Source organism: Lepisma saccharinum, chromosome 26 (assembly GCF_977018435.1).
Source record: "Lepisma saccharinum chromosome 26, izLepSacc3.1, whole genome shotgun sequence".
NCBI classification, from domain to species: Eukaryota; Metazoa; Arthropoda; class Insecta; order Zygentoma; family Lepismatidae; genus Lepisma; species Lepisma saccharinum.
Window position 1 is genome coordinate 4021307 of NC_139254.1, and position 20103 is coordinate 4041409.

Genomic DNA, 20103 nt, shown 5'->3' on the forward strand with positions numbered 1-20103 from the left:
TGTTTTATTTTGCTATTATCACAACATTAGGAAATTTTAATAGTCAATGGTGTTCCTCTCTTTTGCCTTTCAGCATCTCATTTTTGTGTGGCACCTTGGCCTTGATATAGCCTAGGATAGCCTAGTGGCAAATCCCCCCTGCTTAAGATATATAGATTTTTAACAAATCTGTGTTTTTTACGTAAAATATTATGTTTCACTTGGATGACTATTCTTTTCACAAATAATGACATGCTATGTTCTCAGAGTAACAAAATTTTCCTTACCTATTTTTGGAACAAATTAAAATTTGCAGAGACTGGCAAAGTAAATCCATAGGCAGGAAGTTGAGTACAAATCTTCCTCATTTGTTGGGGATTAATCTGCCACCATCCTTATCTGAAGTGGGCTGATACAATTCTAGCTGGCTGGATCATGGTCCTATCTCTTTCATGACTACAGTATTCCCCTCATTAGAAGCATACTTATTCCAGATTTTGAAGATATAGTTCTGTGTAGAACTTTTCTTTGAATATTAATTGGAATCTGTGTATGGATATGACGATTGGTTTTGCACATGGCTTTTTAATTGTCTAATTGTGTAGTTAATTTTTTTTGGTAAACTCCATCAAGTAACAGCTATTTGTATCCAGTTGAGGTGTCTATATTTTCTCGAATTTTTGTTGCTCTGGGCAGAGAGGCTAGGAAAATAACAATATGTCATGGAATTATTAACTGTTAGGGTGACTTCTCTACGTTCTGTAAGGGGAAGATTTGTTCTAAGATGACGATTCGTGAAGAAACTTGAGATCTTCGAAACAGATGCCAAGCAGGCAAAGAGAATCACCCTTCCACTCCCTACGCCATTTTGGAAGCTGGACAGGAACACCGGGCCTAGAAAAGAACACCCCTTTGAATTTTTGTGCGGCATTGTAGGCGTTGGATTTGAAATTCAAGTCCAGCTTACATAGTCTCTGCACCCTCCTGGACAGCACAGTTTAGCACTAGAATCCGCACACCAAAGAAGTCTCTGTGACAGTTTGAGAAAAATGCAGGACTGTCTTCTTTGTTGTTATTGTGTTTATTTTTAAAAAGTATTCACAAATCCTTGCCCACTCGGAAGTGTGGTGACTGTCTCTAAGGAAAAAAAAAAACTAGCTGCTAGTTCCTACTTGTGCATTCAAATTAGGAACATGAGTTTACATGATTGTGATTGAAATAGAACAGTAATGTATATTGAATTGAACTGCTTTAAAGTCCACCTCATGCACAGAAAGGCTAATCGGGACTAGAACTACAGTTTAAAGTGGAATCTCAACCACTGTGTCACGTGCCTCCACCAGGTATCAAACCTGGGACATCTTGATTACAAGGCAACAATGTTACCATTGCACCATCGTGGAAGCCCAGACCAGCAATGTGCAATACACATGGTGTACATGTACTGTGGTGACACTGTATCACTTGCACATTTCTTGTAAACATTACCACATTACACAATGGCTTCTAGCCGGCCCCTGTGGCAGATTGGTTACACATCGCACTATGACTCAAGGGGTCCCAGGTTCGAAACCCAGCCTGGGCATGGATGTTTGAAAGTGTCAATTCATCAATTTCATCACTCATCCCATCTTCACAAATTAGCCAAAAGTGGCACAAAAAGCGAAGTAAGATAAAGCAAATCAATCAATGGCTTCTAATTCAGCAGCTATTGACAGCCTGATGAGGAACGAGACAGATATGATTACTCCCAGGATACTACCTGACGAGAAACAAGACACATCTGATTACTCCCAACCGAAGGACAACACAAAAGAAAGGATGCAGTCCAAGCATATGAAAAAAATTAAAACAATGGTAGACACTTCCATAAAAAAATCAAAGGGATAACATGGAACTTGTATTTCTTTATATTATTTTTTTATTTTTTTACAGAACAGAACATTATTTCAATTAACATACAATATAAGTTCATTCATTTATAGATAAATATATGGAAAAGCAAAATTGATTTGTATTTCACACATACAACCTAGCCTACCGCAGACGTGACCAATTCTGCAACATCAGGGTCGGTGCAACGAACAGTTAACTGCATTGTTACTCCTTCTCCCAAAGCCAGCTTTGCTCTCACCAGCACCTCATAGCCACCTCGGTAAATACCTATGATAGAAAAATCGATTATTATACATCCAAAATTTGTTTAAAAGTATGATAATAACAGACTGAAGTGTTATATTTTATAACATAATACATCATTACAGAATTATTTCTCTTGTAGTCTACGGCTATTATAAGCATAAAAACATAGTTTTTTGTTGTGACGTTTCAAGAGAACACACGCTTCCTTCACGAGACATTTATTTTAAGTTTGATTAAAGATACAGTTATAACAATGGTTAAGAATTTTTTAAACAAAAAAAAGAATCAGTTATACAATGGATGTTGTCAATGTTACATTGTTGTAATATAGAAACTTAAGTTGAAAACAAGCAGTCTGTTTTACTTTCATTTCAGATAAAAATTTTGATCACATTATTTTTTATTTAAAAATTATGAATTCCAAATATCATCAGGCAATTCAAAACCATCATTGCTTTCACAGAGTTTCTTGATGTTTTCTCTTACATTGAATTTTAAAGATGGTGGCTTACTCCACTTGTGAAAAAGAAAAATCCATAGTGGGTCATGTTACCATTTTCATTATTTAATTTATTCCAGTGTTCTTCTGCAATGAACGAAGCTTCCCAGACATTCAAATCTATGTTTCCCATCACTCTTTTTAAAAGCCTTGTCTTTTTAATCAAGTGCTTCTCTTCAATGATATGAACTGACAAACTTGTTCTTGGGTTAAATTTATAATGTCCAAATTATGTTCGTGCCACCTTATTGCCATTTTCCTTGCCGTTTGTCCTACATAATACTTTGAACATGAACAACTTATATTATATATTCCTGTGGTTTCCACAGAATGTGAAATAACATACTGTAATGATCATTTTTCGTTTTTGAAAGGCATGAGGTGCATTTATCTACAGTGTTTTGTCACACAATGATGCGAAATAAACTTTTAAACATGACACTTAATTCATTAAACAATGCGACATTTTCTGAAGTCTTAATTATCCTGCGAGTTATGCTTATTTGAGAAGCAAAAATGGACTCCTTTACACAGGAATTAATAATCTGATAACTACACAAAAGTGCTTTTAGAAGGGAAATGTTTCTTTTGCATAATAAATGTAATTTTTTTAAGATCAAATTTACGCTTATATTCATTTTATATACAGCTTTTGATCCCAAAATGTGTCCAGTTTATGTACCGAAAACTTGATCTTTTGTTCACCATAAATATGTGGTTCCATCTATTGGTATTTGTAACAGCTTTTGACATTTCTGTCCTTGTTCCACTCGTAACAACTTTGCAAATAAATCAACAAATTAAAGAAATCCAGCTTACTTTCCATGAAAAGGAGACTGTTTAACAGTTGCAGAAAGTACCTACCAGACAGAAACAGTGTGTGGGCACTTTTGCCTTCAGGAACCTTGTCGCTTCGTTCACATGGCTGCATGCCCATGAATTGGATAATGTTCTTCACAGCCTCCTCCAGTGTGTTCATGGTGGAAAGGGCATATGTATCCTCTAATTCATTCGTTGCCGACATTTCTTCCCAGGCTGCGCTGAAGTTCGCCTTTGTCACCTTCTGAATATGATCACCCAGGGTAACCTCTATGTCTTCCAACTGGAAATAAGAAGTGTGTTGTGGCAATTTTATCCTATAACTATGTGGAAGATTCTTTTATAAAAGCATTTGTAATTATGATTAACAAAGAAACTATTTGTCATTTCTTTTATCTGTATGAACTAACACCATTAGTTGTGCGAATTACTCACTGATTTCAATTCAAAAAGTATTCTAAAATACAAAAACTTTTTTGTACTTACGATTCGCGAGTATCTGGTTTTCCGATGAACGACGTTTTTAGAACAACTTCAGGTTCTTAAGTTACATAGGCTATCCAAAATACACCATAGCTACGTCAATACTTTTCTCCCAAAATTCCAGAAACAAGATATAGGTTTGGTTTTTAATATAGGAAAAATTGGAATCCATACTAAAACCCTTTAAAACTTCCAAGGCCTTCGTTGTTGTTAAAAACACGGTATAAAACCATCTCAGGCTAAAAGAACCCTTCCTACAACAGCTGTTCTCGAAACGTCGTTCATTGGAAAAACAGCTACTCACGAATCGTAAGTAAAAAAAGATTTTGTATTTTAGAATACTTTTTGAATCTGTATGAAAACACTACAGTACTGAAAAATATCAACATATTGGAAATTACATTTTTTTTCTTCCTTTCCCTGTCAAACTTTTACTCTGCGTATTTCCTATTTCACACTGAAGTGACAAGCACAATCTGGATAAAGCACAGATCTTAAGCAATAGTGACCCAAATGCTGCATTCACGTCAACTCTTAATGCCTCAAGCTGACCTCCATGGTGGAGTGGTTAGCACACCATGCTACAAGACACCAGGGGTCACGGGTTTGAATCCCAGCCTGGTGCTCTTCTGAGTGTTCAATTTCATCATATCATCATATCATCACTCATCTTCATCTTCGCAATTAGCCAAAAGTGAAAGAAAAGCTGTAAAATAAACCAAATCAATCAATGTAATGTCTCAAAGCAGTGATTCTTTCACACAAAAACAGTCACATTCCAAATCGCCAGATTTGACTTTCAATGGAATCGTTACAAGCCGGCAGTGTCCGTGACTGTACATGAAAGTGCACAAACAGAAATAATAAAGTTAAAAACAACACTGCATGTAAATTTTGAAACAATGTACACTCCTGTTCAGATAAAGTGACTGTTCGACCCTACAAAGAGCGTATGTGAACAGGACCGTACACAATGATGCTTTATTATACTACCAAACAAGAGTTCCAAATATTTCAAAGATGTCTACCGGTTGGCCTCTCTTATAGAGTTTACATGCAATTTGTTATAATATAGTATTCACCAAGCTGCAACACAAAGCACAGTGAAAAAAGTACAAGCGACACAAAAGCAGCTTGTCGTGTCTCTTTGGTATGAAAGGTTACATTTATTTCTAAAGGTTTGTTTCCCAGTGACAAGTGAAATTTGTTGCTTATCATTTCAGCCTGAAAGCTCCCTTAGGGTATAGGCTGATCACGAAGTATGTGGATAAAGGAAAACATTGTCAGAAATTCAAAAACTTGCCTTAAGATCAAATCTAGGCTGTTGAGAAAAAAGCACTTAAGTCAAAAAATGCAATTTTCCAACTGATAATTTCTATGTTAGGGGAAATAACAAATGTGGTTGATAATAAGAAGACATAAGTGAGTTACTAAAATAATTTCCGCGAAACTTACTTGTAAATGCTCTATTAATTTCGTGGAAATTATTTTAGTAACTCACATCTTCTTAGTTTCTATGTTTATTTTTTTTAATAGCAAACATTACAGACATGATATACATGTTGGAACATCACTGTACAAAATCTTTACACATGCCCAATACAAAATTACATTATAATATTTTCTTAATTGATTCATTTTGATTTTTGATTTGCTTTATCTTACTTCTCTTTTTGTGCCACTTTTGGCTAACTTGCGAACATGGAGATGAGTGATGACATGATGAAATTGATGAATGGATACTCACAAACATCCACGCCCAGGTCAGGATTCGAACCAGAGACCCCTAGTGTCCTACCACGATGTGTGCTAACCACAGGGGCCGGCTCTTAATTGATTGAGATGAAAGCAACAGAAAATCACAGTTTGTGAATTTTTCCCAAACACCCTAGGAATAGGGTAGAACAATTGGACGAAGGAGCCAATGGGAATGGAAAAGAACCCAAAAAGAATACTATACAGTACCAAAATACTATAAATGCTAGTGACAGATTAATATGAATTTGCAGAAATGTCCACTTACGAAATACTCATCATTATATCCCTCATCAGAATCGGGCTGCCCTGTGGCCGGGTCACAGTCTTTCACTAAGAATTTCAGGGTGGCGCCAATAGTTCCTGGAAAGAAGAAAAAGAAACATCCAATCTTTCAATTCTTACTGTTACAACAACACAAAAGAAACAATGATCTTGACAGCAGATTTGTCACAAATTTGAACAAACAGTACACCAAAAGTTGAGCTGTGTTTAAAACCTATGTCCCTATGTCTAATTTCTAATTTTTGTTATTTTTACCTTGCTTCTCTGCCACTTTTGACTAATTGCAATAATGAGTGACGATTACATGAAATTGATGAAGGGCTACTCATAAAGAACATGCATGCCTAAGTTGGAATTCAAACCTGTGAACTTTGGTGGTGAGATCAAAACTTGAGACTCCCCGGTGGCATAGTGGTAACATTGTTGCCTTGTAATCAAGGGGTCCCCGGTTCATTATTTGATTTAATAGAAGATTCCAAATACAGCGTTAGCCATTTTACATTGGAACGTACTAACAACAGAAAATAACAACAAAAAGAATAGTATAAAATAAGAGAAAATAACACGAACTAAACTTATATACATTTGTTGAAGAGACTCGCATACTTCTAGTCAACAGTCTTCTAAAACGTGCCAGATTATCAAATATGTCTATTTGGCTTGTCAGATTATTATATTGGCTGGGCAGTCTATGGAACAGAGAATGCTGGATGAGACACAATCTTGGCTTCTGCGAAGCGAAAAGTTGAGTGCTTCTTGTTGAGCTGGGCAGCACTCGAAAGGGAATTTCCTGAAGAAGGCGGTCACTTCTGATGTTACCATTCACTATTTTATGCAAGAATATGTGGTCGGCATCCATGGTAGGCACATGGTTTTTGGATTCCATTTCAAACTGTAGGTCCAGTCCCATTTAGCCTATCTGTGCATAGCGCTGTTAATTACTCATAGCATCTGTTCTGCTCCAGTCAACTTCCATGGAAGAGTGGTTAGCCAAGCACGGAATGATGCCAGAGGTCTCGGTTTCAATCCCAGCCTGGCCAAGTGTGTTCTTTGCGAGTGTCCCTTCATCAATTTTATCAAATCATCACTCATCCTCATCTGTGCAATTAGCCAAGAGTGGTAGAAAAGCAAAGCAAAATAAACCAAACCAATCAATCAATGATTCTGATCCACAGTTCGTACATTCTGTGTATTAATCCTGACAGCCGAACAGAAGTGACGCAGATCAAAAGTGTAGCCACGTTTCTAAATCATTCTGAACCCACAATTGCTTCGTTTATTATGTGCCTGAACATATATTATGTATTTTCCCCCACTACAACTCCCAATTTTCTGCATTGCATTTCAAGTGACACTCAATATCTACGGAAGCCCTTATCTTCTCTGGATGCTGTCTTCCTCAATATTCAGGCATTTTTTTTCATGAACTTGTTTTCATTTAATTCAAACATAGCTTATATCTTGTGCCAACATTATTATGAATTAGGGATGGGACGATATGAAATTTTGGCCGATACCAATAAAGTACCGATATAAAATTTACCGATACCGATAACCAATATTCTACCGATCCAATATAAAATTAGAAATGGTCCTGGAAGAACCTGAAAGGTCATTGACCTCCTTAAAAAATGTGTGTTTCAAAGTGACTGCAGTGCAAGAGAAATTGCATACTTAGACATTTACTTTTTAAAAAAGTAGGGCATGGAGATTATCCATAAAAATTACAACAAAAATGGCAGAATTTTGCACTAAACTACCAGATATTTATCGATATATCGGATCGGTAAAATAATCGGTAATTTTACCGATAAACCAATACACCGATATGCCTATATTGGCCGATACCAATAGAGTACAGATTAATCGGTCCCATCCCTATTATGAATAAATTTGATTTTTACATTTATTTTGTATTAAAACTTCTGATACCCTAATGATTCCCACTGATATCGAAGCTTGAAAATTGAAATAATTAATAGTTCTTCAAAATATTAGTATATAAGTATTCTACTCCAATTATCAAGAGTTTTGCATTAAAACATACAAGAAATATCAGAATATTAAAATAGATGTTATGTAAACACAAAAATCAAGTTTTCCACAGAAAATTAGAACAAAATAAAAAGAAGCTTCAAAATTTGCATGGCACTTTTATGGACCCCATGAAAGACCAAAATGCCAGAAAAATATCGGTGGTAAATAAATTTCAACCATTGGAATTGGTATTGAACCAGCTTTAATATATAATCAATTAAATCATTGTTTCAGCTTGAGTTCAGTTGTAATTCTTCGTCTTTGGAATAGTGGAGACGGAAGTGGGGACATAGGAGGCTCCATTAATCCACATGTAGTGTCTCCCTTGATAAATTTGCAGTTGGATGTTACATGATCTGGCAGGCCAAGAAATATTCCATATTTTGTAATCCCGTTGACCCTGTACCCTTGACCCTCTGTACCCGTAAATAGTTTATATTGCCCCTCTTTAGTTTTTGGTTAATTTAAATTTATTGTCCACGAGATATGCGAGTTTGAAGAGGAAGGTCCCTGGAAGATAACTTAAAGTGTGCAGTGTACTCTGTCGAGAGCAGTACAGTTGTGTGCCATGATCAACAAGATGGGGATCGTATATTGAAATTGATGAAAGGGGAAGGTCCCTGGAAGACAGTGTCGCGTACTTTAACCTTTATGTATGTTGTGTTTTTTTTATTAGGTCGGATGGCAGAGGTGATGAGCATTTGTTTGTCGCTGAGCTTTTTCCCATTGTTTAGTCGCCGGCCTCGTGTGCCCGAAATACCAACAGATGTAAGTGTAAAAAAATCACTTACATTACTTGTTTCAATGTTTAAGTAATTGCCACTGATGTAAATTCTCTTTCTTGTAGTCTACGGTTGATACAAGCATAAAAACTCAGTTTTTTTGTTGTGACGTTTCAGGAGAACAGGATTTGGTTTATTCTGTTGGTGCTGAAGCCAGTTTCTGTCGCTATACTGAAAAGCTTTTCTTCTTCATTTTTGATATCCTTATTTTTAGAACATAGCTTGTGCTCTCAAGAAAAAAATACATTATCTATTAAAAAACGAGTTACAAAGAAACTAAGAGAAGAAAGAAAAGAGGACAAGTATGACTAATCTGTTTGAAAGAAATTGGTTTGTATTCCTTTCCACAAGGGGTTCTCACATGAAATTGCAATATTTTTAGAAAATTTAATTTCAAACCTGTTTTTAGATCACCAAGAAGTTTGGAATGCACATTTAATGAATGCAAAATGAGATAATCTGTACCAGATGTGGAAACCACAGGAATATACAATATAAGTTGTTCATATTCAAAGGATTATGTAGGACAAACATCAAGGAAAATGGCAATAAGATGGCACAAACACGATTTGGACATTATAAATTTAAATGCACGAACGGGTTTGTCAGCTCACATCATCGAGAAAAAGCATGAGATGAAAAAGAGAAGGGTTCTGAAAACAGTGACAGGAAGCTTCGTTCGTTCCGGAAGAACACTGGAATAAATTAAATAATGCAAATGGTAGCATAGACCCACTATGGAGTTCTCTTATTCACAGGTGGAGTAAGCCAGCATCTTTAAAATTCAATGTAACAGAAAACAAAGAAACTCTGTGAAAGCAATGATGGTTTTGAATTGCCTGATGATATTTGGGATTCATAATTTTTTTAAAATGTGATAAGTTTTCATTTTAAATAATAAAACAGACTGCTTGTTTCACAGGTAAGTTCCCAAGCTCCATTGTATAACTGATTCTTCTTTAAATATTTGTAAAAATTTTTATAACTGTATCTTTAATCAAACTAAAAATAAATATTTGATGAACGTCAAAACAAAAATCTGTTTTTATGCTTGTAACAACCGTAGACTACAAAATAAATAATTCTACAATGCAAGAAATGCATACATACAAGTAAAAAATTGATATAAATTCCCTTATGAATCTTCAACCTAGAGTTAAATTTTCTGATACACAATAGAGCACTGGGATATGTTTTTCACAGAAATTTCGACATTTTGCTAGGCATAAATGTAATGTCGAAAAGATTTCAGAACTCACCAACTGTGGCTGCCAATGCATCAGGAAACTGCAGGACAACATATGAAGTTCCAGTTTCATTGAAGGGCAGGCGAGGGCATGGAATGTCCTTCATTATCTGGAAGCCTGCTGGAGGCTCAATCTGGACTCTTACATTCTCCAGTAATTGGTCATTAAGGGTGTTGCTGCAATCAAACTGAAAATAAAAAATACAACAAAATATTTTTATTTAAATAGAGTATTTCTCCTAAGCTCACACTATTACATGTTTATAAAGATAATATTTAGTCTAAATCACTTTCATGGTTTAATTATTTAATTGAGGCATCCTGTATTAAGGATGTATTAGTATAGTCCACGCATTTACTTCGTTAACGTGGAAGTTCTAAAGAAAGCCGGTACCACAAACGTGGGTGGGGATAAATAGCGGGCGAGTTGTTTTCGTCCAATGACACTCAACCTTCAGCCAATGGATGAAGCTGTCATTCTGCTCGTCTACTCCACGTGGAGTCCTTGAGCCAATGGGCGCAGCTGTCATTCTGCTTGTCTACTCCACATGGAGTCTCAGTCACCTGACTGCGGATATGCTGTTGCCGTACTTTACAACTTCAATATGGGAAGGTGGTTGTGTGCAGAGGGGCAAGGTGGCGTAGAGCAGATGTGTGGGAACACTGTGAGTTGAATGTGATTGTTGAAGCTGCTGGGTATGTTCCGTCGGCTTCAAAGCCAGCCAGTCGTTAACGTAGCTAGCGCATCAACTATATCAAAATATTTTAATGTTATGTTTCCATACACTTCTACAATGAATTAATATAATGAAAGGAAATACTCACTTATCAGTGAGAGTTCTCATTCATCTAAAAATGAATTGTACAATGAAGTTTAACCCTTTCTGGACCAAGCATAGCCACCATCTTTAAAATTCAATGTGACTGAAAACATCAAGAATCTACTGAAAAATTTACATGGACATTGTGTAAATTTACGAGGATTCCAGTTCGACACATTTAGTAACAATTTCCATCCCAAGAAGAAGGTTTTTGGTTATTTTCCATTAATTATTTTTATATTATGTATTGAACATATGTTTTCAATAATTTTTATTACATTTTTTTACTTCAAAAACTTTATAAATGTGAGAAAAATTTATGTAAAATGTAATAAATTATACACAGTGAGCCTAACAGAAATAGACAGATTAAATGCTTTAAAAATCTAAAACTGTTTGTTTTATCAGGAAGCATTTCATACTGTTTTATAGAGATAGTCTTCAAGTTTACAAGCTCCACTTCTTGTTTTTTTCGTTCATCAGCATCACGTGAGCATCCTTGATGCCAATCAAGCAATATGGCTGACATGCTGTGATATGTTTGGGGAGAACCGAACTATTACATTGATATCTGTCACGTTACAAAAGGGTCATACACAGAACTTTTGTAACTTAGCCATGTAAACTTCAAGACATACTCTTCCAACCATGTAAGTATTTTAGTCATGTGTTTAAAACTTGATTCTGTAAAACTTTGAAACTGTCTATTTCTTTTACGCTTGCCCTGTATATCTGTGGAAAGAGGATATGTTGTAGATTTCAGAAATATGTGTTACATGATAACACACATAGCAAATATTTTCAACAAAAATCTAAGTCTCCTGGGAAACACTTGGCATTTTCAGGCCTGCCCAGAAAGGGTTAAAAGCTACAGTTATAAAAATCTCCTTTAACAGTGAACAGCACCAACCTGCAACACAAGATGATCCTGGAAGGTGTGCTTGATGCAGCACACAACATACTCGGTCTCTGATTCCGTGAGTTCAACAGGCTCGGAGCTATGGAATGGTGCACCCAGAACTGCAAGCTCCGGAATGGCTTGCAACTTCTCTGCATATGTTTCCTCTCGTGTTATGGTAACCTTGGGTTCAGGACGAGTTGTCACCAAGCCTTCAGGGACAGCCTTTGGTTCGTCAGAAGCAACCGCAGCCAATGGGACAGTTTTGATGTCGAATGGAACATCGGTAGGACTCAGAGTATACTGGTGTAGAGCACGTTCTAGACTTGGAATTGAAACCTGATAATGATATAAAAAAAGAAATGGCAATTAGAAGTAAAGGCATATTCAAATACACTTTAAACTCATTTACATAAACCAGAGAGGAAAAGAATACAAAAAATAACAAAAACCAAATAAAGATTAGAAAAGAAAGAGACTTGAGAGATTGGTTGGTGGAGATGGTTTTTAAAGCCCACTTTATTCACAGGAAGGCTAATCGGGCCTGGACCTACAGTTTAAAGTGGGATCCGAACCACTATGTGCCTCCATGGAGTATTGAACCCAGGACCCCTTGATTACAAGGTGAAGACCAGCGGGGAAGCACAAAAACTTGAGAGACAGAGAGAGATAGTAAAAGGTAAGGTTTTAGGAGTTAAGATAAAAGAATACAGCATAAGTATATATTCACTTTTTCTTTGATAGGGAACAAAAACTGTATGGAAAAATGAACCATGAACTTATTAGAGTGAATTAACTCTCTCTGCATAACCACCAAACTTTAGATACAGGTATACATGTTGTATTGTAATAAGGTTAAGAATTTGCAAGATGTAGTATTTATTGTTATTTGTGGGAGCTTGAACAAAGATAATACTTATCTAAGCTACGCACAAGACTAATATAAAAAGGTGCCATATAAACTTAATTAAGGATATCTCAAAATGTCAAGCCAAAAGTTATATGATAAGATGCATGTCTCATTTAAATTTACATGACAAAATGTAGGTATTTTAAAGTGGCAACACTGTCACCTTTTAATCAAGTGGTGCTTATTTCAATCTTCCATGGAGGCACATTACAAAGTGCTTCTCATCCCACTTTAAAATGTAGATCCAATCCTGATTAGCCTATCTGAGCTAAAAGTGGTCTTGAACAGTAAGACTTGAAGTTATATCACACATGGAATAACTCTACCCTGTTATTCTGTTTATTTCTGCAGTATAATCCTTTTTTCTTCGATAGACCTAGCAGAAGTCTGCTTTGAGGTGCAAACCACGCTCAACTATCTTGCCGTTCTTTACTCCACCAATGTATAAAAAAACCGATCAGCCAATCTGCAGCTCCTTTATGTCCAAACAGTGACAAACAGGTGGTTCCATTTTGAAGAAATGGTATCATTTTGGGTGCCAATGAATGATAATATTAATAAAATTGAAGTAAATCTTGAAGTTTTCCTGGCGACGAATGATGAATAAATTCTCTCAGGCTATCAACCAGGTCAATTCTGAAAAAGTTTCCAAGCTTTCGATAGCCTGAGAGAATGTATTCATTAATAACATTATATAACATGTAATGTTACATAATTTTCCCAGATTTTACAAGGGTCGTTCAAGGTTGACCGGGATTTTCGTACGTAAAAAATCGATGAATAGCCGGATCATGATGAAACGTGCAGCTGACGTAATGTATTCCTTCGCGAGTAACTAGCGCCCGGCATGATGTATTTCGCGCATGCGCAGCAGTTGCAGCGAACATGGCGGCAAGCAGTGTGTCTGTGGCTGTGGAGCAGCGGTGTGTAATAAAATTTCTCGTGAAGGAGAAAGTGAAACCAGCTGAGATTTTCAGACGATTGCAAGCGAAGAGTGTATGAATGGTGTGAGCAGTTTCGCGAAGGACGGGAGCTGGTGACAAATGAAGCGCATGGACACATTCGCCCGACTGCAGTCACACCAGTGAATATCGCGTGTTGAGCAAATGATTCTTGAGAACCGGCGAGTAACAGTGCGGGATATTGCTGCCGAGGTGAATATCAGTGTCGGGAGTGTTGAGACAATCATTCACGACCACTTACGCTTCTGCAAAATCTGTGCAAGGTGGGTTCCCCGCCAGCTGACATTCAATCAGAAGTGGATACGCAGGACGGTCTGTGAACAGCTTCTGAATCGGTGTCGAGCAGAAGGTGATGAATTGTTGCAATCCATCATCACGTGTGATGAAACATGGTTGCACAATTCAACCCCAGAGACCAAAAGACGCAGCATGGAGTGGCGGCATAAAGGTTCCCCGCCCCCCAAGAAAAGCAAAACGCAGCCGTCCACTGGAAAGATCATGGCAAGTGTCTTCTGGGACATGAAGGGCGTTATCCATGTGGATTTTCTGGACAAAGGGAGCAAGATTAATGACCAGTATTACTCCACATTGTTGAGTGGTGCTGTACGAAAGTCCATTCGCAAGAAAAGACCTGGGATGTTGTCTGGAAATGTCATTCTTCTCCATGACAATGCCCGCCCTCACATGGCCAATGTGACAACAACAACTCTGGCCGACATGCGCTGGGAAGTTCTGCCCCATCCCCCCTACAGTTCGGATTTAGCCCCCAGTGATTATCATTTGTTTGCACCCCTTAAAGACCATCTGGGAGGGAAGAAATTCACGACAGAGGAAGCACTGCAGAGCGATGTCCTCCAGTGGCTACGACAACAACCAAGTTCTTTCTACGCCAAAGGAATTCGTGAGCTGCCAGAACGATGGCAACGGTGCCTCGGCGCGCACGGAGAATACTTTGAAAAACTGACATAGTTTGGTGTTTCTTCTGCTACCTATTTCCTCTGCAGAAATAAAAGTCCCGGTCAACCTTGAACGATCCTTGTACATTTTCTCACATTTTAAGTTTTTCCCCTTTGTTGACTAAAAAGTGTAAAATCGAGGTTCCACTATATAAGGTGCAACAGTCAGCCCAAGTGATGCATGGTCAGCTCAGCATGTCATGTCACCAGACAACCCCTGGTTCTTCATTTCAAGGCACTCTCAATTGTCCTTGCAATGCTGGGTAAAAACCAAAATTCTGGAGGGCCCCAGAGGGAATGGAACCCAAGACAGATTGCACCAAAGGCCATTTGGATACAGTTTTCGTTTTAACGATAACACCGAAAAGTTGAGGAAAGAAAAATAAAGTGTTTAAAATGTATTTGGGTAGGTAAAGGAAGCAAGTTTTCGGTGTTTGGAAATCGCGAAATAACGCGAATTATGCCATCTTTTCAGAATAACACCGAATTTTGCACTTTTAACATGAAAAATGCCACGAAATATGCAATATAAACTAGGGATAATACTTCTTCTGTTAAAAATGAAGCCTATTAGATCTGTCATTTGGAGTCTAGCTGGTGATAGTTCGATTCAAAAGAAATTTATTGTAGTTTGGCGTCTTCTGTTTAACCTCGTCCTGAAATAGAATTTGCTTGGGGATAATCATCCAAGAAGGGAAATTTCGTAGGAAAGGGAAAATTTTGAGGGAGTAGCATCTGTGTTTGGGGGGAGGGGGGTATGTATGTGTGTACACAAAACGGTATTTTGAGCTCGCAGAGGGATTTTTTCATATTGCTAGGGAAATATGATGTGTCTGATTGTGTTCAAAGATTCTCACAAAGGTAAGCCATATTTGTTTTGTCATTAACACTAAAATTTGTCTCCATTTTCCAGAACTAAAACAATGAAAACATTTTAAGCATAGAAGAAAGAGTAAAAACACATGCAAAAATACTATCGATTTTAAATTAATAACATCGAATTTTGCCCTAAACCGTGAAAAATAACACCAAATTGCAGTAAAAAGTAACATCGACATTTAGGGGAAAATAAAACGAAAACTTCACGTCCCTACTCATAAATAATAATAAAAAACAAAACAAAAAATAAAGGAAAAATACTCTACCTGTAATCCTTCTACAATGTACTGGTTATTGAGTGTTTTATCCTGTCGTTCCAATATGCTGTAGTAATATGTAGCTCTGTCCCTGACTTCATCGTCTGTGTCCATCTGGCACCTCGCAAGCAGAACCTGGATGTTGGGTAACAGATCAGGGCAAGTTGCTCCAAACTGAGCCATCGCAGCCACAGCAGCTGCACGGACAGCAGCATTTTCCAAAATCACTCGATTGTAAATAAATCGTATGTACCTAGGGGGAGGAGAAAACATCCAATTACACTTTAATGTCAAAACAATAAAATTTTAAAATCATGCACTTAATTGCATTTATAAATATGGCAGATTGGCAAAGTTGTAACCAAAATATGCAAAATAAAAATGCATTTATAACTTCAAATGTCCACAAATATGCCCAAACAATGAATGTTTATTTATTTCATGAACCTTACTTTCTGGGGAAACAAGTAAAAGCCACACAGTATGAAAGCATGTATTAACTAACTAACTTGTCTATCCTGGGCGAGATCAATCCAATCTTTTTCATCCATACCGATTTCCTTTAGATACATCTCAACGTTATCCCTCCATCTTCATCTTGGCCTTTGTACATGTCTGTTACCATCAGTATGTAAGCCTATTAATTTTAGGGATGGGCTGAAATGAAATTTTGGCCGATACCGATACAGTACAGATATAAAATTTACCGATACCGATAACCAATATTCTACCGATCCGATATAAAATTAGAAATGGTCCTTGAAGACCCTGAAATTTTCATTGACCTCCGTAATAAATGTGTGTTTCAAGCTGATTGCAATGCAAAAGAAGTTGAATATTTAGACATTTACTTTTTCAGAAAGTAGAGCATGGAGATTATCCATAAAAATTACAACAAAATGGCAGAATTTTGCACTAAATTAGAAGATATTTATCGATATATCAGATCGGTAATTTTACCAATACACCGATATGCCTATATGGGCCGATACCGATAGAGTACCAATTAATTGGTCCCATTATTTTCTTTCAAATATGCTGGAATAATTTCTGAAACACTCCTTGTTAGTTCAATATACGAGGAGAAGTCAATATATAAGTCGCAAAATGAAATATCTTCGAATTGCTGCAATGTGAAATTGTTTGATGAATATCAGTCATTGCACTGATCCTTTCCGCAAGTGTTGGTGTAGGCGGCAGCACCTCCGTGTATCGCATACGGCGCTAGTAGTCACATACTAGTGCGACTGTGAGTCATTCGAGTGCCAAGTGGGTAAGATGGCAGTTAAGGTCACCCAGTCAACATTGAAGGTGATGGTCACCGTGTTTTGGAACAGTAAAGGCATCCTACTCGTGGAATTTCTGCCCCAGGGTCACACTGTCACTGCAGCCACGTATTGCAGAACCCTGACGAAGTTACGGTCAGCCATTCGCAGGAAACGTCCAAGTGCTTTGAGAGATGGAGTTCTTCTGTTGGGTGACAATGCTCATCCACACAGTGCCAATACCACAATGGCTCACATACGGTTCCTAGGTTGGGAAAGACTGGAACATTCAGCCTACAGTCCAGATTTGGCACCATCAGACTTTCATCTCTTCGACCCACTGAAGAATCACCTGGGTGGTCACCGTTTCCAGGATATGAAGGTTCATCGGGAGGTTACCAGCTGGCTACGACACCAACCACAAACCTTCTTCGCTGCTGGCTTTGAGGGACTCGTGAAACGCTGGGACAAGTGCCTAAATGTTCATGAAGATTACATTGAAAAATAAACCACATTTCATCCGGTAACTATTTCAACTTTTCTTTCTATTCCATTTTGCGACTTATATATTGACTTACCCTTATATAAGCCTTGAGTTGCTCTGTACAAGGACTAGTTTCTGAAACTTTTCAAATGTTGACTTGAGTTGTTGTTTAAGTCCACTTACACAGATAGGCAGGCTATGTGCCTCAACTAGATATTGAACCCGGGACCCTTTGATTACAAGGTGACAACATTACCACTATGCCACTGGGGAGGCAATTTCCAACGTAAATGGTACCCTATTGTCAGCCGTATAAAACCCTGTACCCAGAGAATTTTCTGTCTGCTTTGACTGATACAGGAGCTTAACACCTGAAGTGGAAATTGCTAGCAGGGGGATGCATCTCTCCGCATCCCTGCTCACTTTGAGTACTGCAAGAGGTGTAAATTTAAACACCTGGGAAATATCCACGTGTGAAAGACAAAAGCGAAACTATGTTGGAGACCGAAAAATGGTTAAAATTTGGGTTCAGATGACACCACCTTCAACCAATATCAATCTTGAACCAATTACAAATTTGAACCAATTACAAGATTTTCAAAATATTAGTAGCATCAATTTACACAACTTTGCTCTAAAATATTCAAGAATTACATCGGTAAGATTGAAATACCAGTTACATGGTGCAAAATAATTGAAACTTCAAATTTTGCAAAATTTTCTGGATGATTACGCTACACAAAAGTGCTGTGTGTCACTATTGAAGACCAGGTGACAAATTAAAACATCAGAAAAGTATCGGCTGGTAAATAAAATCCAATAGATACATCTGCATTGGTAACTAAGTAGTAAACAATGAGCTATGCATATTACATATGCTCTAACACCACCACCTTAATTCAGTTAGTATTTCATTACATGGATTCCTGTACAATTCAGGAATGTATCACATTTACCAAAAAATAAAATAAAAAACATCCTACTCCAAGTAATGACAAATAGTGTAAAAATAATACCTCGAAGGTTGCTTAGTTCTTGGGCCTTCTCTACCCAGCAAATGGAGAATGCGAACGGCCAGGCTGGTATGCTCACAGTCCTCAATGAATTCACAGAGATGGGCCAATCCTATAAAATACGTATACGTTACCTCAATAACATACAGCTGCATACAGAAACCATGCAAATTAAGGAAAAGAGCCTGGAGATGAATAGATTTATGAGCAAAATTGAGTTGAACAACAAGACAATGCCAATCAATTTTTCATATCAATAAGAAACTTTTGCTAAAAGAACAAGTATAGTATTACAATATTGAAAATAAAGTACACAAATAAAAATTTAGTTAGAAAATCAATATTTGGTTGTGCAGTTCTTTCGAAATTTTGCTTTTAACAATTGTACCTAATCAGTATTTTTCAGGAATTCTGAACCAATTTAAGATTTTTAGAACCTATTTTAGGACTTTAAAGCCTATTTTAAGAACCAAAAAGCACACTTTTTAGAATCTACAAATCAGAGGTTTACTTATACCTATGTAACACCAGAAAAGTGAACATTCTCTCACCTGTTTCCTTGGCCTCAGGATTTTCCTCTATGATCGTGATGATAGTGTCTGCAATGGATGCCTTGTATTCCAGGCCCCCTTCATCACGCAGCATGGCTGACAAGAAGTTCATCAACACACTATGTTTTCTTGGGAACTTGAGGCACAAGGCTCGAATGGCCTGAAAACAAAGAAGTTATTGGATCATTAAAACTTACTAACATATGATGAAAAGGTCATGTTCCTTAATCCAGTTAATGGTACAGATAAGAATCCTGATGAAAGTTGGAACCGTAGCTTTCCTGGCAAAGTGATTCAAACAAATGTTCTCGGCTTACCAGACATGTTAAATTAGCATTAGTGTCTCTCATCTTCAGGGAATGTTGATTAGAGACCTGACCTAAACTAAGAACTTGGTCTCTAATCAACATTTTTTGAAGATGAGAGTAACATTTGTGTTCGAAATGTTGGATGCTAACACCTACTTTTTCTTATAATTTGACATAAGATAGTAGGGATGGGATAGATTAATTGGTATCAGCAGATATATGCATATAGAGGTAAAGCTTTATCAGTAAAATTACTGATAATTTTATCAATCCGATATGTGAATAAACGTCTTACAATTTAGTGCAATACTGTACCATTTTGTTATAAATTTTATGGATTTAAACACAATAAGTCTCTGTACTTCTTTCTAAAGTAAATGTATAAATATACTGATTCTTTTGCATTGCAAAGGCTTGATTCATCTGGTAATATTTCATTTATTAAGGTCAATGCACCATCAAGGCATTTGAAGAACAATTTGGAACTTTATATCGGATTGGTAGACTATTTGTTATTGCGAAATTTTATATTGGTACTTTATTGGTATTGGCCCAAATTTCACATCAGCCCATTCCTATAAAATACTTATTAAATAACATCCATTTCTAAATGAAATGTTGCTACCAAAATAATGAAAATCATGTATTTTGCATAATTTCCAGAATAATTAAGACTCCATGAAAGTATTGCATGGGATTTTTGTGGACCTTGCAAAACACCAACATGACAGAAGTATTGGTAAAAAAAGTCTAGCTCAGCCTTGCTTATTGG

At 36.9% G+C, this 20103-nt stretch overlaps 1 protein-coding gene across 1 annotated transcript in view; it reads right to left on the reverse strand.

Moving 5' to 3' along the window:
* Nucleotides 1-1874: 1874 nt before the first annotated feature.
* gammaCOP (coat protein (coatomer) gamma) overlaps nt 1875-20103 on the reverse strand; it is a 29563-nt gene continuing 11334 nt past the window's right edge. Inside the window, exons 8-15 of the mRNA XM_083112185.1 lie at nt 19024-19183; nt 18476-18584; nt 15720-15963; nt 11759-12085; nt 10041-10215; nt 5946-6040; nt 3485-3722; nt 1875-2142 (exon numbers count right to left, since the gene is read on the reverse strand). Coding sequence (XP_082968311.1) covers nt 2012-2142; nt 3485-3722; nt 5946-6040; nt 10041-10215; nt 11759-12085; nt 15720-15963; nt 18476-18584; nt 19024-19183 — 1479 coding nt within the window. The 3' untranslated portion in view covers nt 1875-2011. The remainder of the gene's footprint in view (nt 2143-3484; nt 3723-5945; nt 6041-10040; nt 10216-11758; nt 12086-15719; nt 15964-18475; nt 18585-19023; nt 19184-20103) is intronic.